At 38.6% G+C, this 23,421-nt stretch overlaps 3 protein-coding genes and 1 long non-coding RNA gene across 7 annotated transcripts; 1 reads left to right on the top strand and 3 right to left on the bottom strand.

The window, feature by feature from the left end:
• Positions 1-2,213: 2,213 nt before the first annotated feature.
• On the top strand, positions 2,214-5,732 carry LOC147569428 (DEAD-box ATP-dependent RNA helicase 31-like). 4 transcript variants are annotated; one of them, XM_086655919.1, is made up of 6 exons: positions 4,025-4,210; positions 4,305-4,508; positions 4,584-4,673; positions 4,784-4,879; positions 5,363-5,493; positions 5,601-5,732. In XM_086655919.1, the coding sequence occupies exons 1-5, from the start codon at positions 4,175-4,177 to the stop codon at positions 5,399-5,401; spliced, it is 465 nt and encodes a 154-aa protein (XP_086512045.1). In that variant the 5' UTR covers positions 4,025-4,174; the 3' UTR covers positions 5,402-5,493; positions 5,601-5,732. The 4 variants fall into 4 exon arrangements, 3 of the variants coding, with proteins under 3 accessions (XP_086512045.1, XP_086512047.1, XP_086512046.1); XM_086655921.1 differs by lacking the exon at positions 4,305-4,508; XM_086655920.1 differs by lacking the exons at positions 5,363-5,493; positions 5,601-5,732 and having other exon boundaries at positions 4,584-4,650; positions 4,784-4,917.
• Positions 5,733-6,962: 1,230 nt separating this feature from the next.
• LOC147569427 (uncharacterized) lies at positions 6,963-13,929 on the bottom strand. Its single transcript, XM_086655909.1, has 2 exons — positions 13,530-13,929; positions 6,963-8,081 (listed from the first exon to the last, which is right to left on the bottom strand). The coding sequence occupies exon 2, from the start codon at positions 8,070-8,072 to the stop codon at positions 7,086-7,088; it is 987 nt and encodes a 328-aa protein (XP_086512035.1). The 5' UTR covers positions 8,073-8,081; positions 13,530-13,929; the 3' UTR covers positions 6,963-7,085.
• A 1,202-nt stretch (positions 13,930-15,131) lies between these two features.
• On the bottom strand, positions 15,132-20,483 carry LOC147569426 (plastidial pyruvate kinase 2-like). The gene is made up of 12 exons (XM_086655908.1): positions 20,019-20,483; positions 19,032-19,319; positions 18,444-18,609; positions 18,144-18,278; positions 17,906-18,016; positions 17,720-17,808; positions 17,564-17,626; positions 17,280-17,455; positions 16,558-16,660; positions 16,306-16,454; positions 16,077-16,185; positions 15,132-15,430 (listed from the first exon to the last, which is right to left on the bottom strand). The coding sequence occupies exons 1-12, from the start codon at positions 20,256-20,258 to the stop codon at positions 15,323-15,325; spliced, it is 1,737 nt and encodes a 578-aa protein (XP_086512034.1). The 5' UTR covers positions 20,259-20,483; the 3' UTR covers positions 15,132-15,322.
• Positions 20,484-22,044: 1,561 nt separating this feature from the next.
• On the bottom strand, positions 22,045-22,828 carry LOC147569425 (uncharacterized). The gene is made up of 2 exons (XR_015238680.1): positions 22,731-22,828; positions 22,045-22,372 (listed from the first exon to the last, which is right to left on the bottom strand). It is a non-coding gene; the product is annotated as an uncharacterized LOC147569425 (long non-coding RNA).
• Between the last annotated feature and the right edge of the window lie 593 nt (positions 22,829-23,421).

Raw genomic sequence — 23,421 nt, 5'->3', positions numbered from 1 at the left:
AAATTTAAAATAGTTTACATTTTGTAAGGAATGTACAAGAAATTTTATTAAGTATTAGACATAACAAGATGTCCTATAGTTTTTCAGTAAAATAGTTTAAGTTGTGAAATGAATGTATAAGAAAAGTCATTATGTATTATACATAACAAATTGTACAGTACATAATAAACACGGGATTTTGTTTATACTACAAAACTCTTACAATGGACGGTCAAGATTAAAACACATGTTTAAGAAGTGTGAGTACTCTTTGATGCTCCATATATCTCTAGAGAATTCCTCTTTGGCAACCCATAAATGTCCAAAAACGGCCTAGGTTCATAGTTTGGGCCAATATGCTATACTTTTGAGTTCTCTAGCCAATTTTAAGAGCTCCCACCAAGAAAAGGGTGTCACTTATGGCACCGGCTCATTACTTATGGACGTGACATGAGGCTCAGCCCCAAGATAGCCCTCAGTCGACTCTCTAAGGGACTTCCTCACATGACCGTTGGGGTTCCGATCACTAGATGAAAAAGTTCTCGTTGAGGCCCGCCAGAAGAGTGCAGTAGTTGCTCCAATTCAATACGAGGAGAAAAGCGTAAGATATCATGTAGAAATTGTTGCTGTAGTTCAAGAGTTTAGTAGGTGCAAATCTATTTCTAGTTGGTCGAACACCAATGGGCATTGTAGATCCAGTTCTAAATCGAAGTAGTGACTGCCCCAAACTTGGCTCAATAGGAGGTTTGTTAACATCCTGATATGTCAACAACGGCGTCGGTTTTGGTTGTGCACCAATATTCTACTCGATCACCTACCGATATATCTGCTTTTACTCAAGTTCCTGAGTCAGAGTGAACAATCCCATTCTATAGGTATCGACTCTTCTCGTTGCAAGAGTTCTAAGTTTCTGATGGTTTTAATTGTTTTTCATGTATGTGGTTGTCTAGTTAAGTTCTTTGATGTTGATTTGCTCCGCGTCTTAGTAGAGTAAGCCTACTTCAAATAAATTTAACTTTCATGTTAACAAAATAGTCGTTATAACAGAAATACTTGATGTTCACTTATGTCATGATAGTGGTTTCTTTATAGTTAGTTTTGAACCTATTTTTGAGCACCTCTATACTGTGCTTTTTTTGAGGAAATGCACATTGGCATTACGTGGCCAACCCCAATTTGTCAAGCCGTACGGTTACATGGCTGACCCCAATTAGTCAAGTCGTAAGGAGAGAGAAACGGCCTGACCAATTGGGGCCGGCTACATTACCTTTCTGCCCGTGGTCGGTTGAAAAATCGGGCCATTTAGCACTGCTCTTGTCTGATATACATAGAGTCATGTACTAATGTTCTTATACTTTTGATCTCCAAACATCCAGTGTTTGCTTTAGTCCATCGTGATTGATTCTTTATGATTCAGTCATTTGAGTTGGTGTACCTTACGTTTAGTCTTTGATTTCTTCCCTTCTATATCTTCGGCTATGTACTCTATCTCTATATACTCTAGGACCGTATTGTATCGTTTATCTGTGAAAGTAAAATTTTAATAAAAAATAAAAAAAAAAGCTTGTGGGACTTTAGGTTGGTTGTTATTGGGGTTTAGACTCCTTTAGTAATTGGTTTAACCTGAGCGGATATCGTACTTATCACATTTGATGATGTACCAATATTTAGAATAACTACAATGTGGGTTCCACTAGTAGCATAGTTTAATCTCATTAAAGAATACGAGAAAACATTTAATGGTCCATATATTCTGGACCGGTAAACAGACGGGTACGGGCAGTCCAACGTATATGCTTTTTCGTTTGCGTCCGCCCGTTAAAAATTTATGCCCTAATAACCCCAAGTTCAATAATTTAGAAATTCCACCTTGCCTGGGAATTGGACACGGGACCTCGAAGGACCTTTGGAGTATATGTCAACACTTTAACCACTCCGGCAATCAAGTGTTGAGAGATAAATTTTATGCAACAGTAATTAAAATCGTAAAAAGTGAGTGTATATAAAATTTCTCAATGTCAAAGTGGATTTGGGGCCTTGGGGGAACAGACAATCGTTTTGTATATAGGTGCCCGCCTAGATATATCCGTGTCGGTGAAGAAGTACTTCCGTGTCGATCAAGAAAGGGGTTTCTTTCCTAAAAGAAGAGAAGATAGATAGATAGATAGATAGCCCTAATAAACCCAATTGAGAGTCTCATCGGTCTGTATCTGAACAACCAATTTGGGAGCAAAATAATAATGGGCGAATCAGGAGTCGGAGGAGGGGTCGGAGGAGGAGGAGGATACTCGGCGGAGTTCATGATTAAAAGGTACATACAATCGGCTTTAAAAACTTCAGAAAAAATAGATAGATTAACAGAATTTACTAGATTTATGATAGAGAATGAAGAAGAGATTTACACAGAAGAACACAAAAACAAGTGTAGTGAGATGGTGAGTGAGATTAATGAATCGGTTGCGACAACAGAACATGTGAGACAGATGATGATAACAACTGTGGAGACGACGACTGATAAGGAGACGATACAAAAAAAAGATGATCCAATTGGTCTTCTTCTTGAAGAGGGTTTTGTTAGTCGTGATACAATGTATATGAAATTCAATTTAATGGAAACAACTCGGAAGGTATTGTTGGATAAGTATGTGGAACAAGGCCACAAGAGAGGATCTGACCTAGTACAAGACCCACACATCATCACTAGGTTTGGCAAAGTTTACCTCCCTTCTCATCTCTCCTATCCTTATTACTAAGAGAGACTGAGACTCTTTAATAAGAGAGAGTAGTATGTATGGTTAGAGTTTATAAATATTTGATGTTCATTAATATCATGATAGTGGTTTCTTTAGTTTGGAACCTATGTTATTTTTAAGTACCTCTATATTGTGATTTATATTGTGGATTTACTTTACTATCAAATGAAATGCAATTAGAATTTATCTTCTTGATCATTTATGTAGCATTTTTGGTAAAAATAATGTTTGTTTCCATTTCTTATGTTTTGGCTGGCTTATGAGAGTTGGGAGAATTCTTTAATGGTCGAAGTTTGATCTGTACTTTCTCTTTGCTCTGAAAGTACAGAGCGCTATTTAGTGGTCAAATGTCTGATTTGTTTTTCCTATTAAGCTTATATTTGGTGTCCTAGTTGTAATTGGAGGTGGAGTATGGAAAGGCATTGTGGGGAATGCGAAGGACTTCGAGAAGAACACAAAATGGAAGCTTGGTGATGGGTGTAACATTAGATTTTGGCACGACATTTGGTGTACCCAAGTACCCCTGAAAGAAGGATACCAAGCTATATACTATATTGCTGAATGCAAGGAGTCCACAGTTCATGATGTGTTCGATTGGGACCTTGATACTTGGGTTATCAAGCCAAGAAGGAACCTCAACGACTGGGAAATAGAGGTGTTTGCCAACTTGTTGGATACGCTCGAGCAGTATAGGCCGAATAATGCCACTGTTGACACTAAGATTTGGATCACACGAGCAGTATAGGCCGAATAATGCCGCTGTTGACACTAAGATTTGGATCACAGAGGACAAGGACGACCTGTCGGTGAAGAATTGTTATCGTAGGATCAAAGTAAAGGGCTCGAGCGACAAGGACTTGGTAAACTTCAAAGGTCTATGGTCAAAATCTATTCCCCCGAGAGTGAGCTTCTTCCTATGGGCAGCAGCCTTGGGGAAATTGCCGAACTTGGATAACCTACAAAGGCGTGGTATGAATCTCACCAACTGGTGCGCGAGATGTAAATCGAATGGGGAGTCTATTAGTGACCTGTTCATCCATTGTGAGGAGGCTCGAAGGATTTGGGTCTTCTTTATCCAGGCAGTAGGGGTGCAGTGGTGCTTTCCTTCGTCGCTGCCTAACGTGCTTGTTCAATGGAGAAAAATCTTTCACAAGAAGCCTAGGAGGGAGATGTGGGTGATGATCCCCCTAGCAATCTGTTGGTCTATTTGGAAGGCTAGGTACTTAGGTATTTTTAATGACTCTCCTAGGAGTCTTGTGGTCGAAGTGGAGGATGTCCTTGGCCTCCTTTTGTCATTGGAGTAGGAACATTAGTTGGGCTAATTGTCATGAAGTAACATCTTCGCCTGTGATGCAACCAATTCTTTTGTACATTCTTTCCCCCTTTCAATATTAATTCAAACTTTCCAAAAAAAAGTTGTAATTGGAGGTACAAAACTAGGTATGGAGCAGAAACGTCTACAAGCTAATCCTTGTCAGGTGATAACTCTTACACCTCGATTAAGCCATTTGAATAGAAGCTAAAACTCTATTGAAAGATTGTGGGCATATTACTCAGCTTATACCCATACAGATTCTTATTACCACACCTGGAAGACTTAAAGACCACACCAAGAATACCCCAGGCTTTGCAAGTCGATTGAGGGGTGTGAAAGTACTTGTTCTTGATGAAGCCGACCATTTATTAGTTATGGGGTTTAGGAGAGACACAGAGAATCATTGCTTCCGTTCCGAAAGAGCGACAAACTTTGTTGTTTCAGCTACTGTTCCACAAGCGGTTCATTTATCTCCACATCACTTTGTAATGTCTCATTATATTGCCAGTTCTTATTGTGATTGTTGGGTTTTGCAGGTCCGTCAGATCATCTGTCACATTGCTCTAAAAAGAGACCATGAGTACATCAACACTGTTGAAGAAGGTAGTCACGAGACTCACTCACGGGTAAAACCGTAGATTACTATGGCAGTTATTAAGTTATAATTACGGAATATTTTTTTATTCCGAATTTACCATTGTTTTCAATTGGGGAATTTTCAATTTCGATTGTTCAGGTTAAACAGATGCATCTAGTTGCACCACTCGACCAGCATTTTCCACTTATATATGCTCTTCTAAAAGACCATGTATCTGATGACGCGGACTATAAGGTAAGTTACTATGTGTCAGTGTTATAACTTCAAAGGACCAGTACTTCATCTGAATGTTGTCAGAACATCTACTACGGATAGTTAATCCTTATTTCAGCCTCTTTAATGGCCATGGTTTGTCTTTGAGAAGTACTACAGTAAAATATGTGCATCTGTAGTGTGAGTTGTTGGAAAACACACAAAAAAAAAAAGTTGTTTATTACACTTGTCTATATATTGTGGTAGTATAGTAGAAAACTATGTTATGTTACGTGATGTTTTTACATAATTGATGTCATTTTCCTTCAAAAGAAATAGTTTAAGCGTTTTATGCATCGAGATGTACCTTGAGGCGCTGCCTCGCCTTGTGAGAGCAGATTGTCTTGGGGCGTAAAAACGTATTTTAAAATGTTGATGCTGACCCTCTAATCCATGAGATAATTGAGTTAGTGATAGGATTATCTTCTGATCGAGCACAATACATTCACCGACTTTGTAGAACAGGTCGGAAAGGTAAAGAAGGGCAGGGAATATTGTTGCTAGCACCTTGGGAGGAGTTCTTCTTGAGTACTCTCAAGGATCTACCACTGTCCAAGGCTCCAGTGCCTTCAGTTGATCCTGACACTAAGAGAAAAGTAAGTATCACCTCTTATTTTGTTTTTATATTAGTGAAGTAAAATCTATAAATGAAGCACCAAATAAATATAACTGTCTATCATATGCATCTTTGTTTGAATGCCAGAGCCATGTTATGGGTAGTTGCATAAACACATGTACCACGTTACCCCCTTTTTCAACTTCTGCGCAAATAAATTATCCGGGAAATGAGATTGTAGCCATGCCAAATTGCCAACTCCATTAATGCATATCAAAGTCGACAATAAGGAGTACGACGAGGAAGATTTGACATTTTAATGTTGAGAAGACTAGTTGGCCAAGTGTGAAGGCCTATAATCGTATGTGATGAGAAAAATCAGGGGTGTAGGAAGATTTGACATTTTACACGAGGATATTTCTTTTGCAAACCCTAAAATGAATAGGGATGGTTGCTGTTGTATTCTTGGTTCTTCATGAGCTAGTTAATCCTATTGTTTCTCCAATATGTTTCATGTATGTTTTGAAGTGGCTCTGCCAAAAGTTGTTGGAAGTTTGTAGTTCCAATTTTTTTTTCCAGCCCCAATTCTTTGCCAAATGTTTAAATGATCCCCCATTTTCTGAACAGTGGATATTTTACCCTTTTCCCATAAATTTTTTGCCCATCTTTTTTGACATTTTATTTCAATGTATATTTGGTATTTTATATAATAAGTAGATAAAACTTAATCTTCATTGTTACTTGGTTCAGCAGTTTAGGCTCTGCAGTTGCTTTATATATATGCTGCTAGTAGAAAGTAATATATAGGATCACGACATTCGTGAAGTAGAAGCGATAAACCTCTATAAGGATTTTTATGTACGATTTTTCACGTTTTATGTTAACAAAAATGAAATTTAGCAGAGTCTGGTGCACAAAGTAAATCAAATAGTAACAAAAAACATCTGCCAATATGTAAATGCTATATTGTACATACGTCGACTGCTTCCATCGGGCAGAGATCCCAAACTTCCCCGACAATGTAATGTGGAGCCACATAACTTAGCGCATGGCGCTTTAGTCTACCATGATTGATTCAGTCATTTCGGTTGATGTACGTTACGTTTAGTCTTTGATTTCTTCCCTTCTAAATATTCGGCTATGTACTTAATGGCTATCTTATATTGTTTATCTGAGAAAGTAAAATTTTAGTCAAAAATAAAAAATAATAAAATAAATTTGTCGGCCTTTAGGTTCTTTGTTATTTGGTTTTAGTTCAATTTAATGATTGGTTTAACTTACGCATTTATCGTGTTTATCACATCTTGATGATGTATCGATGCCTTGTAACGACTAACGTATATCAATCGATTTCTCTAAAAAAAAGAAGATAGATCCTCCTTTTTTCACTCGAAAGGCTTTTCTTTCTATCTCTCTCTCAAAGGAAAAACAGAGTGGGCAACAACTATTCAAATGAACCAAACAATCAAGGACAAAAAGAATGAACTTTGAGTTGATATTTCTCTAAGATTTGGTTAAAAGAATTCTATCAGCAATCCAAACACCAAGCTTTTTATTTGTAAGCTTGAATGTTTTAATCAAAAAAGTTCTAATTACACAAAGTTATGACAGTTAGACACCAAAAAATTAGAGCTATTGTACGATTTCTAACTTCTCAACGGCGAAGCAAAGTTTGGAGCCCTTCTCAGGAGGTAATCGGAAGCACCATATATGTACTTTATGGGTTTGCCCTCTCAATCCCAATCTCTTAACAAAAGAATTCCAGTTACTAGTAAATACATGTTTGTTCAGAGATTTCCAAAATTTAAATTGAAGATGATATGTTCCTCCTTCTGAATCAACCACCATTACATCCAGTCCTTCCTTGTCTCCATCATACATTTTTTGCTGCTCTGTATCGGTTAAGTAATCTTTCCATGCTTCATAAGTTGGGAAAAAGAATCTCCCTTGTTGTGCTTTTGTGTCGCTATTCTCAAGTATCTTCTCTGTCACCCACATTAGGTTGGTGCCGTTGCTTTTAGCGATTAACTGTTGGGTTACAGCAGGCACTTCCCGTGGTGGTGGTTGTCGCGGTGCTGCTATTCGAATTCGTCGTGGTTGTCTGCGCGCATCTGCTGCTATAGTACGCTTCTTTCGTGGCTGTGGGGGTGCTGCTATAGTACGCGTCTTTTGTGGCTGTGGTTGTGGTGGTGGTGGTGGTGGAGCCGCTGCTAGTTGTAGTGGTACTGCTGCTACTTGTAGTGGTAGTGCAGCAGATTTTGGTGCTAGTAGTGGTGGGGGTGGTGGTGTAGTTCTTCTCAGCTTGGATCTTGGTCTTTGAGGAATCACGCGAATACGGTCGAAATAATCATCATGGTCGTAATTAGACCTACTTCTTTTATTCTGTTGAGTGGTTTTCTTGCTTGCAGGTTGGCCGACTTGAGTATAGTGAATGGAAACATGAGGTCTATGTCTTTTTTTAATACCTCTAACCGTTCCAAGTTCTTCCCACTCTGTAATTTCAGAGATGATAGTAGTACGTTTTTTTATTTCTTCAACGTTAATGCTGTTAAGGAAGTTAACATCAAGAGGAATTTTTTCGATTTCGGGTCTTCTTATTTCCAATTCTGCAATACTCATATATCCATACTGTGATAGTCGGTGGGAGAATCCAAAATTGGAAGTTGCTCAAAATTCAAATGGTAGGCATGTCGGTGGATTGAAGAGGCAGTTTCTAAATCAATTGGAAGCATGGCTATAGGCGGTTCCAATTTGTAATTGGCACTAATATTTAGAAACTAAGTTTCTATTATTGGGCTTGTTATGACGGTGGATACCATATATAAATAGGGGGTTTGAGTGCTTGTAATTCACACCAACACAAGCAACAACAACTCTTCTTTAGAGAGCTAGAGAGAGAGAGCAAGAGTGAGAGAAATTTTTCATAGTTTTTGAGCGGTGTTAAATTTCTCGGTCGTCGAAGATTTAGTATAGAAGGTTAATTCTATACGGTACCATCTTGGGACGAACTTGCGGGTTGTGTTAGTCGTCTTCATCTATCCTTCAATAAAGATTTCTTGTTCGCCCGAGGACGTAGGCTTTAAAGCCGAACCTCGTTAAATTCTGTTCGCATATTGATTTTGGCTTAGCTTTTTCGATTAATCTTCATAATCGGATCAATTTCTAGGATAGGTTCGATAGCTTCCGCGACGTTTAGTTATAACAATTGGTATCAGAGCCTTGTTGAGATTGAACGAAGGAGAAGATGGGATCGAGAGGTGGTTTGGTCAAAACAGGGAAATATGAGATAGAGAAGTTCAATGGGAAAAACGATTTTTCTTATTGGCGGATGCAGATGAAGAATCTGCTAATCTCGCAGAAATTACACAAGACGTTGACGGGAAAGAAACCAGGAGATATGTCAGATGAGGATTGGGAAGAGTTAGATCTCGAAGCACGGGCTACCATTATGTTGTGTCTTGAGAGGGACGTGGCGTTCCTAGTAGACGAAGAAACAACGGCGGCAGGTGTGTGGTTAAAGCTAGAAAGCAGTTTCATGACGAAAACTTTAACGAATCGGGTCTACTTAAAATCCAAATTATTCACATGTAGAATGAAAGAGGGTTCTTCTATTCAGGAATATGTGAATAGGTTTGACAGGATTATCTCAGATTTGAAGGATATTGATGTTAAGGTTGAGGATGAGGACCAAGCCCTCATATTGTTACTTTCATTACCTAAATCCTATGAGAACCTTGTTCAAACTTTGATGCTTGTTGGTGATAGTCTAAGCATGGAAGAGACGAGAAATTCGCTATTAGCGGATGACCTTCGTAAGTTGCTACTAGCAGTATGGCGTCGGGTGGAGTAGACAAGGAACAAGCACAAGGGTTGTTTGTAACAAGGGGGAGGAGTAATGAAAGGGGAAAGGGAAAGGGCGGGAAATCTAGATCCAAATCTAGAGGCTCTTTCAAGAAAACGTGCTTTAGTTGTGGTGAGCTTGGCCACTTTAAAGCGGCTTGTCCAAAGAGAAAGTTGAAGCAAAAGAACGAAGGCTACAAGGAGAAACAAGAGATGCAAGAGGCGGGATATGTGTCAGAAGAGGCGGACGAATGTTTCTCGGTGACAGAGGTGTCTGAGAAGATCTTCGATAAGTGGATGCTTGATTCAGGGGCGTCACACCATATGTGCCCAAATAGGGAGATGTTTACTACCTATAGGAGTATAGATGGTGGTACAGTTATACTGGGTGATGATAGTATATGTAAAACTGTGGGACTCGGAACAATACGGATCAAGATGCACGATGGAGTGGTGAGAACATTGACGGACGTAAGACACATACCCGATTTGCGGAAAAATCTAATTTCCCTTGGTGTGTTGGAGCGGAACGGCTGTAAGATAATTATAGAGAATGGCTCCATAAAAGTCGTTAAGGGTTCTTTGGTGGTAATGAGAGGTACTCGTTACGGTAATTTATACAAACTTTTGGGGACAACAATTACTGGAGATGTAGCAGTAGGAATCAGTGGAAGGGATCCAACGGCTAGTACGAGGCTTTGGCATATGCGCCTTGGGCATATGTCAGAAAAGGGTCTATCTCTGATGTGCGGGAAAGGCTTGTTGAAGGACATGAAGAAGCCTTGCATGGAGTTTTGTGAGCATTGTGTGTTCGGGAAGGCACACAGGGTGACGTTCTCTACAAGCAAGCACAGGAGCAAAGAGGTGTTAGACTACGTACACACCGATGTCTGGGGACCGGCAAAGTTACCTTCCAAGGGTGGTTCCAGGTATTTTGTTACATTCGTTGATGATCATTCGAGATTTGTCTGGCTTTATTTTCTGAAGCATAAGAATGAGGTATTCAACACATTCCTGGTGTGGAAAGCAATGGTTGAGAACAAAACTGGTCGAAAGCTGAAGACGTTAAGGTCGGATAATGGGACCGAATACACGGATGGGGCATTCAAGGAGTTTTGTAATCAGGAAGGCATTGTGAGGCACTGGACAGTAGTAAACACACCTCAACAGAATGGAGTCGCAGAGAGATTGAACCGTACACTACTTGAGAAAGCTAGATGTATGCGCTCCAATTCGGGATTAGGCGTAGAATGGTGGGCAGAATCTGTTGCTACAGCTTGTTATATTGTGAACAGGTCTCCACATTCTTCTTTAGATGGAGGCATACCTTACGAGGTGTGGTCAGGTGAACATGCAGATTACGGGAGACTTAAGGTTTTCGGTTGTACGGCCTATTACCATGTTAAAGGTAACAAACTTGACAATAGAGCAAAGAAGGCAATTTTCTTAGGATATGCTACAGGAGTCAAGGGTTACCGGCTATGGTGTACGGAAGACAAGAAGTTTGTAATCAGCAGAGATGTGGTGTTTGATGAGTCATCTATTGTAGCTATGGCGAAAGCTACGGTGCCTAGTTGTGGTGATGTTGGGTCTACTAAAGCTCAAGTAGTGGAAGTAGAAGCCGAAGACCAACGGGTTTCTAGGAATCATGATCAGGTGGAGCATCAGGATAATACTCAGGATGAGAAAATTGATGAACCCGGTCATGAGGAGGTTCAAGGGGAAGGTACACAAGTTTTACAACAACAACAGCAGGATGTTTCGGTACACACTAGGCCGAAACGGTTATATAAGCCGGTACAGAAGTTAGGGTCAGACAAACCTCTTAGGCATTACGGGCAGGCAAATGTGGTTGAATATGCACTCTCGGTGGAAGACGACGAGCCGGTCACCTTCAAACAAGCTATTACCGCGGCGGAAAGAGAGAGTTGGTTGGTTGCTATGCAAGAAGAGATGGAGTCTCTTCACAAGAACCAGACATGGGAGGTTGTCCCATTGCCCGAAGGTAAGTCTGTTATTGGTTGTAAATGGGTGTACAAGAAGAAAGAGGATTCTTCCCAGATCAAGGGTACAAGGTATAAGGCAAGACTAGTGGCCAAGGGTTATGCACAGAAAGAAAGGGTCGACTACAATGAGATTTTCTCACCAGTCGTGAAACATACTTCTATTCGGGTGCTATTGAGTATTGTTGCTCATAGTGATCTTGAGCTGGAACAACTCGATGTTAAAACCGCCTTCTTGCACGGAGATTTGGAAGAAGAAATTTATATGGCTCAACCTGAGGGATACAAGGTTGAGGGTAAAGAAAATCAAGTATGTCGTTTGAGGAAGTCTCTTTACGGATTGAAACAATCCCCTCGCCAATGGTACAAACGATTTGATTTTTTCATGCTAAAGCATGGTTTTCGCAGAAGTGACTATGATTGTTGTGTATACATCAAAAAGCTTCGCGAAGGTGACTTTATTTATCTCCTTTTGTATGTGGATGACATGCTTATTGCTTCTCGAAGCATGGTGGAGATAGATAAGTTGAAATCTCAACTCAGTCAAGAGTTTGAGATGAAAGACATGGGCGCTGCAAAGAAGATACTGGGAATGGAGATTAAGAGAGAGCGGTCAAGTAAGAAACTGTACTTGAATCAGAAAGGTTACATCGAACGAGTAGTTTCTCGGTTCGGGATGCAGAATGCGAAGGCGGTGTCAACACCTTTGGCACCACACTTCAGGCTCTCAGGAAAACAATCTCCCACTACTACGGTGGAGAAGGATCATATGGATCGTGTACCGTATGCTAGTGCAGTTGGCAGTTTGATGTACGCTATGGTGTGTACTCGTCCAGATATTTCACAGGCGGTCAGTGTGGTTAGCAGGTTTATGGCAAACCCAGGGAAGACACATTGGGAAGCTGTGAAGTGGGTCTTGAGGTACTTAAAGGGTACCGTTGATACGGGTTTGTGCTTTGGTGGAGACACATGTCAGGTAAGCGGTTATGTTGACTCGGATTATGCTGGCGATCTAGATAGAAGACGATCTACTACTGGTTATGTATTTAAGGTACATGGTGCTCCAGTTAGTTGGCGATCGATGTTACAATCTACAGTTGCGTTATCTACTACGGAGGCCGAGTATATGGCTATGGCCGAGGGAGTGAAGGAAGCATTGTGGTTGTGGGGTCTTCTGGATGATCTAGGGATTAAGCAGGAGTGCGTGGATGTATGGTGTGATAGTCAAAGTGCGATCCACTTGGCGAAGAATCAGGTCCATCATGCTCGTACTAAGCATATCGATGTCAAGTATCACTTTGTACGAGATGTCATAGAGGAAGGTGATGTTTCTCTCATGAAGGTACACACAGATGAGAATCCCGCGGACATGTTGACTAAAGTGGTGACATGTAGCAAGTTTCAGCATTGCCTGGAATTGCTACAAATCGGCTCGTGTTAAGTTGCCCGAAAGGACGTAATGGCGACAAGATAATCTTTATGTGAAGGGTTGGTAGAACTACGGTAGGCTTGATCCTGTAAAAGGGTACGTAGGCAACCATGGTCATATGGTGCAGTCGGATGAAGTTACAAGAAGCAGATATATCTTACAAGGAGTATCCTGGTGTTCGTCCAAAATTTGAAGTATATCAAATTGTGTACGAGGTGGAGAATTGTGATAGTCGGTGGGAGAATCCAAAATTGGAAGTTGCTCAAAATTCAAATGGTAGGCATGTCGGTGGATTGAAGAGGCAGTTTCTAAATCAATTGGAAGCATGGCTATAGGCGGTTCCAATTTGTAATTGGCACTAATATTTAGAAACTAAGTTTCTATTATTGGGCTTGTTATGACGGTGGATACCATATATAAATAGGGGGTTTGAGTGCTTGTAATTCACACCAACACAAGCAACAACAACTCTTCTTTAGAGAGCTAGAGAGAGAGAGCAAGAGTGAGAGAAATTTTTCATAGTTTTTGAGCGGTGTTAAATTTCTCGGTCGTCGAAGATTTAGTATAGAAGGTTAATTCTATACGGTACCATCTTGGGACGAACTTGCGGGTTGTGTTAGTCGTCTTCATCTATCCTTCAATAAAGATTTCTTGTTCGCCCGAGGACGTAGGCTTTAAAGCCGAACCTCGTTAAATTCTGTTCGCATATTGATTTTGGCTTAGCTTTTTCGATTAATCTTCATAATCGGATCAATTTCTATGATAGGTTCGATAGCTTCCGCGACGTTTAGTTATAACACATACATCAACTTTGCAATTCTTACTTGTTCATGATAAACCTTTGAAGCAACAATTTCAGCATTTAGATAATCTGAACCCTCCTTCAGTGCATCAGAAACCTTTGAACCCTTCATTGCATTAGAAACCTTAGAACCCTTAATCGAATCAGAACCCATAATTGAATCAGAACCCATAATCGAATCAGAACCAATGCTTCAAAAACTTCTTCTTCTTCTTCTGAACTTTTGGTTAATCTTCTTCTTGATAGAGCAAAGCAAAGCAAAGCAAAAGAATAGAGATAGTTCTTTTACTATTGTGATGCCTCTTCAACTCATTCATTTTGTTTATATATATATAGAACCTGTAGAAACCCTAATAATTCAGCTTGAAAACTATTTGGACAACCTCTAATTTTTGTTGTTTCTAAAAATTAGAATATGCAATGGGATGTTAATCCAAGAAAAGCCACCGGAAATACCGACCGGTGGAACTAGGATAAGCTGGCCTCGTAGATATCTGTTATTTTTAATCTTATGGGACTTCAACTTCTTCTAACGGTCGGTCTATTTTGTTTCTTGATCGTGTGGGTTTAAAACACCTACTGCCAGCTTGCTTCTGTTCTTATCAGCCGTTCATCTCCCGTGCAATTTTACTCAGCTATGTTTTAACCGTCGGATTTGAATTTAAAGGAGCATAGTAAAACTTGGAAGAAGAGTTTTTTTTTTTTTTTTGATGAGATCTTGGAAGAAGAGTTTCTATTTCTTTCTTGGCTCTCTCTCATTTATTTTGGACTTCTTATTTCTATGTTTTTTAAGGGTCAATTTATTTTCTTTTCTTTTGTGGAAAGGGTCAATTTGTTTTCTTGATCATTAGGGTTTGAAACTCCTGAGGCCAGCTTATCCTAGTTCCACCGGTCGGTATTTCCGGTGGCTTTTCTTGGACCGTTTGATTAATACAGTAGGATTACATACTTAAATAACATTCTCCTAAAGGTATTTCTACCACAAATATGAGTCATAAAATTGTTTTACAAAAATATATAACTTAATTGCTTAGAGACCACTGAAATTATTTATTTATTTTTGTTGAACTACTTGCATTATATATTATTTATAATAATTACACAATTACGAATAAAACAATTTATTTCGGATGTGAGTTTCGGATAAGCTAGGGTTATATCACTTCGTATGGTACCTATATCTTCACCACCCATACATGTGAGTATGGGTCGGATGAATTTTGCACTGGTTAGACAACCCATACATGTGAGTATGGGTCGGATGAATTTTGCACTGGTTAGACAACCTATAACTCGGTCGCTATCTATCATAGATTACAAGTCCCAACTAGTTAAACCTACCTGTCACTCATATGTAGAATTTCCCAAGATATAGATGGAATTACCAAAGAGACTCTTAGAAGCGAGTGCGATTGGGAGAGTCACAGTTTAGAGAGAAGCAAAAGAAGAATTCGATACTTATTTTATATTTCGTGCTAACTATTTGATATGAGAGGATAGCTTGCTGGTTGGAAATGTACAGAGAAGAATCTTTCAGATTACGGTAGAGAGAATTAGAAAAGATGATATTTTTTTTGTTGACACTAATTAGAAAAGATTATGAATTTTCAGTCTAATCAACCTAACTATTTAAAATAACTGCAATGTGAGTTCCACTAACAACCCTAAAACTACAAGAAACTCCCTAAAATAACTTTATAAGCATCACACTAGGAAAACTGGCATCAAAAAGTTGCAAAATGAAGAGATGGTGTAGAGGTAATCTTTGCCGCAATCGACTAACTTCCTTTCCGATTTAGACTTTCCTGACCTGAATGTTATGTGTCGACTGGAACCGCCAGATTGGTTGTTTGCCGCTCTGTACAAGAGCTACCTCTTCCCCTTCCTTTACCATCCCTTGCTTCTGAACACAAGAAACAACAGATGATGATTCTTAGACCCAATTCAATGGAGTATCTGAAATGTTGATTATAGGCCATGTAAGCTCAATACTGTTTTTAAAAAAATTGTTATAACAGAAACTCTGATAATCGGATATATCAAATACTAAAGCATTTCAAGTTGAAGTCCGAGGATTAATCTGAGATACTAGCCTTTAATCATTGATTCGTCTGGTGTCTGCAATATCTGATTCAGTTATTATTTGACTAGATCGAAAATTTATGACGTTCAAAGAATGGACAGATCCAATGTCACAGAACATGTACGAGCTCCCTCTAATGGAAAAATAAAATTCAATGAGGATTTGGTTCATCCGAGACGTACACGTCATGGACATCCTGCTTTTCTATGTTATATAGACCTGTATGTAACTATTGAGAGTCAGGATATTATACATAATGTGAATATTCCACCAAAGTGTCCAATCCTTATGGACTAACTGGAAAAGTACAATCTGTAAATCCAGCGTGGGGTGTAGAGGGTTTTGATCCTTTTGTTACGGGAGGAATAGCCTCTCATCATATTGCAGCAGGGACATTGAGCATATTAGCAGGACTCTTCCATCTTAGTGTCCGTCCTTAAGAAGAAAACATAATAATTCGAGTTACCTGTAACAAAAATAAGGCGTCTTCGAAGGTTTCCTCAGCATCATGTGAGAACTCCATGTATATCGGGCAAATCCCTTGGTATAAGGCTAGTCTTTGTCTTACTCTTTCCCTGTTTGAGCATCAAAGGGAAGTTCATGAAAATTCATGCATGGAGTCAAATCTCATATTGTACATTAATTCAATTTTAAAACATCACAATTAGATAAGAGTAGAAGCATGAAGATTTTACTCGTTTGTAAATGCAAATATGGTGCCAGAAGGACGGTAGTGGCTGAGTAGGATAGCCATGAAACCACTTCTCGTGAAGACCACAATAGAGGTGCCAAGTGTGTTGGACATCATTGTTGCATGAAACGCGAACATTTCACTCATGTGGTTCTAAAGAACAGAAAATGGGAGTTAATTGAAAAACTGGTAAATCACATATAGAACCTCATGTTAGGTACATACTACAAATTAAAAATGATCCTTTGAAGGTAACCTTGAATGCCCGGCCGAGATTAGCTGGGGTTTCACCTGCAACCATTGTTGCCTCAGTTGTCAAAGATACTGTATGCATAACCTTCACTGCTTTTAACGGAAACCTGTGTAAGGGTGATACTGTAAAAGTTTAGATGTTACATTTTGGAAACTGTGTTACAGATTGGAATTATAGTATATAAGATCCAGAACTTGACCACCAGAAATTGTTCCCCCTAGACGGTGGTCAACCGAAATAACCTATCCACCTTGGATTGGCTGGATCTAATCATGTTAGCAGCAGCAGGTGCCGTCCATTCCATATTGAGACTTGCACATTTCTTTGTGAAGTTTAAATAATAAGAATTTGTACTTCTACTCATACTTTCTATGTGTTTATCTTTACATTTAGCCTTTAGGAATGCAATTTAGGCATACCGCGGTAACTTTCTAATATTAAGTTTATGAACTTCCAACTCAAGCCGTTTGGTTACAAGTAGATTGGCCTTGGGATCTTAAATACTTGGTTCTTAGTGTAGCTTTGGTCCATGCAAAAGTACTCTTGATCTTAAGCATGGGCACACTTGAGCGTAAGCCGTCTTTCTTTACTTGGCTGTCTTGGAGCACATGCCGCCACTAGGCTTATATAAGTAAGCCTGGATCTGATCCTAGATCAAGTTTATGAGTTTCCAACTCCAAACTACCAAAAGTTTTGGATGAAAAATTTGGGGATAAGAAACCTACTTCCCATGTGCAGTTTCTCCAGACAGCATAACTGCATCAGCGCCTTCACGAACTGCTATTGCAATGTCTGAGACCTCTGCTCGAGTAGGTGTAGGATGAACGATCATGCTCTCCAGCATATTCGTTGCCACAATAACAGCTTTCCCCATGCTTCGGCACAGCCTAATAATCTCTTCCTGCAAAAAGGAAAAAAATGAATTTCCAGCCAATTTATGCACCATTTGGTACCTTTATTATGTCAACTCTTTTCCAAGCTGTATGTCTATTTTCAAAAACAAAATTACCTGCAACAGCGGAACCTCCTCTACTGGTAGCTCAGCCCCAAGATCTCCTCTAGCTACCATAGCCTATAATAAAATACTTCTTAGGTCCGGAAAACCATTACATATTTAACAATGAAGCATAATTAATAGTATTTGGTATACTAATCATTGACTCACCCCATCAGAGGCAGTGATGATCGAGTGGAGGTTTGGGATAGAGTCTGCACTTTCAATTTTTACAATGACATGTATATCTGCATTACATCCTGCACAAATATTGAGGGAGGAACTATAAATGTAACGTAGTCGATGCTTCAAAATGTCATAATAAAAGTGGTTCTTTGGTCTCCTTGGGATATTTACTTTTTAGATAATCCTTCAGTTCATGGACTACTTTTGCATCTTTAACAAAGGAAACAGCATAGAAATCGACTTTGTTGTCCACTCCAAACTTTATGTCATCCCAATCCTTTTCTGCAGCGAAGGGTAAATTAGATATCAATATTTTTAAAATAGTAAGAGTTTTAGATTGTTATTATTATTGGGCAGATGTGTTTTCTTAATACTATGACAGTGTGATTTACTTTTTCAAAACCCTCACCAGTGATAGATGGCAGTGTAGCACTCTTTCCTCGAACATTCAGATGCCGTCTAGACTTGAGCTCTCCGCCGTCAACAACTTCACATTTCACAGAATCTGCTATCTTGGACTTCACCATAAATGACATCATACCACCTAAAGATTAAATATAGTTGTCAACTTAAGTTAGAAGCAAACTACTCTACAAGCAAACACAGTACAAACAAAAAGTAGCCAGCACAAGAGTGCCCAATTCAATTGATGGTCGACCCAACCCTATCGATGATCATGTAGTGATAAGAAATCGGTAATGCTACATACCATCAACAAGAAGCATATCGCCAACTTCAACGTCATTAACAAAATCGTCATAATTAACACTGACGCAAGTATCTGTGCCAACCCCTCTTTGAATTGTGAAGGTAAACTCCTGTCCACTGCTCAGCGTAACTGGCTGTGGTAAGTCACCACTCCTAACCTCAGGGCCCTGTAAAATAGGATTCAAATTCACAAAGCATAGGAGTAGAATAGTCAAAAAAGATAAACAGCAGTCGCTAAAAACATGATGCGCCTGATAAATGCATTTCAAAAATTTGGAATCAGGGCGTTTCCTTTCAGCAAATAGGCCCAAATAGGCTCCCTTATAAAGATCACAAAAACTTCCATGTGTTCAATTATCTTGGTTAAGGACCCAAAGTATATGGAGGATTCTACAAAGAAAGTGGGAAACCCCAAATTATGAATAGAAGATGAAAGTTCCAAGATATTCCGTGATCACACTAGCACCGACGCACTTTGCATGATTTAGTTTGGTTTAGATTCTAAACCAGATTGAGAGATATAATTCGGTTTACCAAATTTCAGATGCGGAGTAATAACATCGAGAGAAAAGTACGAAGAAAAACCTGCCTTTGTATCTAGCATGATTGCGATGGCATTGTCTTTCGATTGAGCGTTGTATTCTTTGACTAAATCTATAACTTTCTGATGAGATGCGTGGTCTCCATGGGACATATTCATACGAGCAACGTTCATACCAGCCTCAGCTAACTTCCATATCATTTCTCGAGTATTAGTTGAAGGACCAATAGTGCAGACAATCTTTGTCTTACGCCTAATTGTAGGTTGTGACCATATGCCTACTGCCGTGTCCCCAAGTTGGTGGAACTCCTGTAGCTGTTGAAACTCCTGGACTCTCTGATTAACAACAGAGTACCAGTCAGATAATATAAGCAAGCATTTTATTGTACCAAATAAATAAAGATTGGATAACAACTCTCCTCTAGATATTCATGGTTGGACAACACTACAGCCACCGCCGTCACCTCAACGCTTCAAATTAAAACACAAAAAAGGAGAGGAAGGTGGCATTTTTCTTTTGGGTTTCGTTTGACTCTTCTAAGTAAAACTTGTTCGAAACCTAGTTGTCCGAGCCTGACTTGTTTTCCCTAGGGGTGCAGTAGTCATTTCAGCTGATTTCAGACAATCGACTCTTAATTTAGACTTATTTTAAGTCCAAAATCATATCAGCCTGAGTCAGTAGTCATTCAGCTAAGAAACAAACATTCTGAAATTTGACTCCGAATCATACTTGCAAGAAAGCAATTACTTCTGGACAAACCAATTAGACAGTAATTACATAACCCATGTAGCTGTTTATTGTGAAAGAAATTCAAATGCATATCAAATATAACATCTAATCCATTCAAAAAGTGTCTATTTAAACACAAATCAGAGCTTAATCCTGCAACAATTCAATCTTTACATCATACAAACTCAAGAAACAAAACTAACTAAGCATGATTAGATCTTTATTCTTTAACATAAGCATAAAAATGAAATTTTGAAGCTTGAAATGAAATGCAGTTCAGGAGTAAAAGAGTTAGGGCTTAAAACCTTAGGCACATCTTCAGGTGTGACCGGAAGAACTTCTGTAGCTGTTTTAACAGATCTTTTCGCCATTACAGAAAAACTTCTGATAGCTCGGTCACTTTGCTTTTCTTCTAGAGAAGAGAACAGTTTTGCTGGAAAATCAACATGTTTGAGCTTCTCCAATGGATTATTCTGAATAGATCCAGAATTAGGGCACAAAAATGAAGTATGAAGATATCTAGTACTAGCTACTACTTGTGCCATTGGTGAGTGAAGAAATCAAAAGGAAACTGTGAAGCAGAGAGATCTTTAATGAGGTCACTTCACTCCAAAGAAGATGAAACTTTCTTCTTTCTCTCTCTCTCTAGATTGGTCTAAGACTGTAAAGTAATCGCCGATAAAAATGGCGAAATTTATAAAAGAAGTTGAATGCTTCGTTAGTATCGAACAAATGAAGTTCGTTCCTATCTTCATTTTGTCAGTTAAACTAAGGGAGGATTAATGAAAACACCCTTTTGATAATGTGTTTTACTTAAACCCCCACCTTTTATTAGTAATTACTGAAACCCCCACCTTTGATAATCTGATTACTAAAACCCTCACCTTTTCTAACAGACTTACCCCCTTACCAAATCCCCTACCTTTACTAATTGATTTACGTTTTACACCTGGTATTTGAAATGAATGGACAAGATCAAAATGGAGGGTCAAGATGACAACAAATTATGATCGTTTTTTTACCATTGTTTGCTCTTTTTTCGGCCTTGTTTTTTCTATTTAAACCAATGAAACCACCCTACAAACTCCACCCATACCATTGTTTTTTCCTCTTTTTAGTTTGTTTATTGTTTACTCTCTTCACTGTAAGCACTATTCCTATTTCCTCCAACACCATCACCACTACTTTCTCCATCAATTTCTCTTTTTGTAATCCAAGGCAATCAAGCAGAAATCACTTCTTCTCAAAAAAAAAAAAAAAACTTTAATAGCAGTGAAGAGAGGGGTGCCAAGGTAGGAATTGGAGTGAAATCGGTTTTCATTTGCTTAGAAACAACCTTCCGATCAGTTATACCCTTCGTGTTAGAGTTTTCAGGGTATGAATTAAAGTGAAATCGTTATTGATTTGCTTAGCAACAACTCTCCCATTAGTTTTATTCTTTGCATTATGGTTTCCTAGGTATCAATTGAAGTGAAATAGTCTTTGCCTTCCATCAATGATACTGTTTGTGTTAGGGTTTCCATGTCTGATGGGAAGATCTTAACTGATGGAGGAAATAATAATAGATTTGTTGGAGTCGGTAAAGGATGTGGCCGAAGTTGTTAATTTCTCTCTCTAGCAAAGAAAAAATGAAGATTTTATGGAGAAGATCTTAACAGAATCACAGGGAACTGAGTTGATTATTTCTTCCGGTGATGACGGCGGTTTTCCTACGGTGGTTTTCCGGCGGCGGTTTTCGGGCGACAATGGCAGTTTTCCGGCGAAAACGAAAGGGATGTAAATTTAGTATTTTCTTAATTTGTATTTTCAATTATTATTGTTGTAATTTGCTTTTAGTCAGACCTTTAGGGTCTCCTTTCACGGATCTTTAGGATCCTTTTGTCAGACCTTTAGGGTCTTTTTTCTCGGATCTTTAGGATCCCAACAGTGTCTGTGTCTAGTCCAATTTCTTTCTCTTCATGAGACACTTTGCATTTAAAGGTATGTAACTCTCATGAAGTTTTCAGAGGAGAGAAATAAGAATTCATCCATGTAAACATTGTAATTCAATCACTTATTAATGGAATTTGTTCCCTTGCTTTCAAAAAAAAAAAAAAAAAAAAAAACAACCACTACTTGACATTTATTTAATGACTTCTTCAAGTTCATCGAATGTGTATCAAAATGCAAGATCACAACAAGAAATTATTTTTTACTCTAGTTCTTTTAATTTATTGATATGATAGGTTGTTTTTGACGTAAAATTAACAAAGACCGTTGTTGACGATCAACTTAAAATAAACAAATAAATAGTTAGGCGTCAATTATGCAATCGGTTGTTAACTAATTTAAAAAAAAAAAAAAACTGTAGTCTTTCCTTTTTTATTACTCTTACACAAACATAATACATAAATACGTTTCAAAAAAAAAAATACATAAATACCTAAAATTAAGAAGAAGAAAAGCATTAAAATATAGTAATACATTGATAATATTTCATGGAAATGAGATTGATGAAGATAATATTTAGGAAGCTTGAATTCTTCAAAAACAGTGACAAATTAGTTTGAAGATCTTAGCATGTTCCTTCAAAATAGCCATGACCACATCAACGCCACCTTCTTCTTTACAATCAAGCATTACTGGTGTGATTTTCTGTGCACTTCCAAGAAGATCTTTCCTGATAATCACAATTGTAACTCCTGAAGGACTAACATTTTTCTGAACTCAGCATAAATTATTCCAAATTTTGAAACATCAACCGGTTTAGAACAGAAATTTTCGGACATGTCTGCAATCAAAATCCCATATTTGTTCTTGGGTACTGGATGATTTTTGAATTCAACACCATGGATTGTCTTATTGGCACAAATATGCAAATACTTAGCATCTACGGTTTGTTCTAAATCATCAAAAGATGGGATTTTTGTATACTTTTCAGATTTCCCAGACCAAATCAAATTAGGGTAGTTCGATCAGTAGGATAGAAAGAGAGGGAGGGAGAGAGAGAGAGAGAGAGAGAGAGAGAGAGGTAGTACCTGGTAGTTTGAATCGTTAGAGAGAGAGAGAGAGCTTTCCTTCTTCCCTTCGTTCCCTTTGGGATTTTTTGCTTCTTGGTTTGATCGTGGGATTTGAGTAAGGGAGAAGAGTGTTTGTGATATAAGCCCCGCTCATTTCGAAGGAAGGCGCCCCATTTTCTAAACAACAAACAAACTGTGGGAATTAGCACATGGGGCAATTAAGTAAATACACAAGCACTAACCCAAATTTTCCGCTAAATCTAACGAAAGGTGGGGGTTTCAGTAAAACGCATTATCAAAAGGCGGGGGTTTCAGTAATTCCCCCTTAAACTAAAAAAAAATAGAATTGAATATACTCTTTTACCCTTTATGTTTGGTGATCGGTAGGGATTCAAATCAATATTTACTTATGGTCTTTCAGCCCAAAAATTTACTCGATAGAAAATTGTCCCCTAATCTTCATCTTCTCTCTCCACTTCCGCGAATTCCACCACCACCACCATTTTCGATCACCGACCACTTCACACACTCTTTTTCTCTCTCTCCTCACTATCTCTCTTTCGCTCTATCTCACTTTTACTTTCTCTCTTTCTTACTCTATCTTTAAATCTATCTCTCTCTCACGGTAGATCTATTTTTCTCTCATTGTAGATCTTTCTTTGTATATAGATTTCTTTCACTCGCTCTGTAAATTTCTCTCTAGTTGTCT

Source organism: Eschscholzia californica, unplaced genomic scaffold, assembly GCF_041429995.1.
Source record: "Eschscholzia californica isolate CP2 unplaced genomic scaffold, dmEscCali1.0.p SCAF_1, whole genome shotgun sequence".
Classification (NCBI taxonomy): domain Eukaryota; kingdom Viridiplantae; phylum Streptophyta; class Magnoliopsida; order Ranunculales; family Papaveraceae; genus Eschscholzia; species Eschscholzia californica.
This window is presented reverse-complemented; position numbering and strand designations above follow the sequence as displayed.

What these genes read in the sequence shown, in the direction of transcription:
- LOC147569426 (XM_086655908.1), bottom strand. Translation starts at nt 20,258, where the DNA reads ATGGCACAAGTAGTAGCTAGTACTAGATATCTTCATACTTCATTTTTG. An exon ending in CAATCATGCTAGATACAAAG is followed by an intron (nt 18,610 to 19,031) that starts GCAGGTTTTTCT and finishes CCTATTTTACAG; the next exon opens with GGCCCTGAGGTTAGGAGTGG. An exon ending in AGGAGGTTCCGCTGTTGCAG is followed by an intron (nt 17,456 to 17,563) that starts GTAATTTTGTTT and finishes TCCTTTTTGCAG; the next exon opens with GAAGAGATTATTAGGCTGTG.
- LOC147569427 (XM_086655909.1), bottom strand. Translation starts at nt 8,072, where the DNA reads ATGAGTATTGCAGAATTGGAAATAAGAAGACCCGAAATCGAAAAAATT.
- LOC147569428 (XM_086655919.1), top strand. Translation starts at nt 4,175, where the DNA reads ATGGAGCAGAAACGTCTACAAGCTAATCCTTGTCAG. An exon ending in CAGCTACTGTTCCACAAGCG is followed by an intron (nt 4,509 to 4,583) that starts GTTCATTTATCT and finishes TGGGTTTTGCAG; the next exon opens with GTCCGTCAGATCATCTGTCA. An exon ending in GTCACGAGACTCACTCACGG is followed by an intron (nt 4,674 to 4,783) that starts GTAAAACCGTAG and finishes TCGATTGTTCAG; the next exon opens with GTTAAACAGATGCATCTAGT.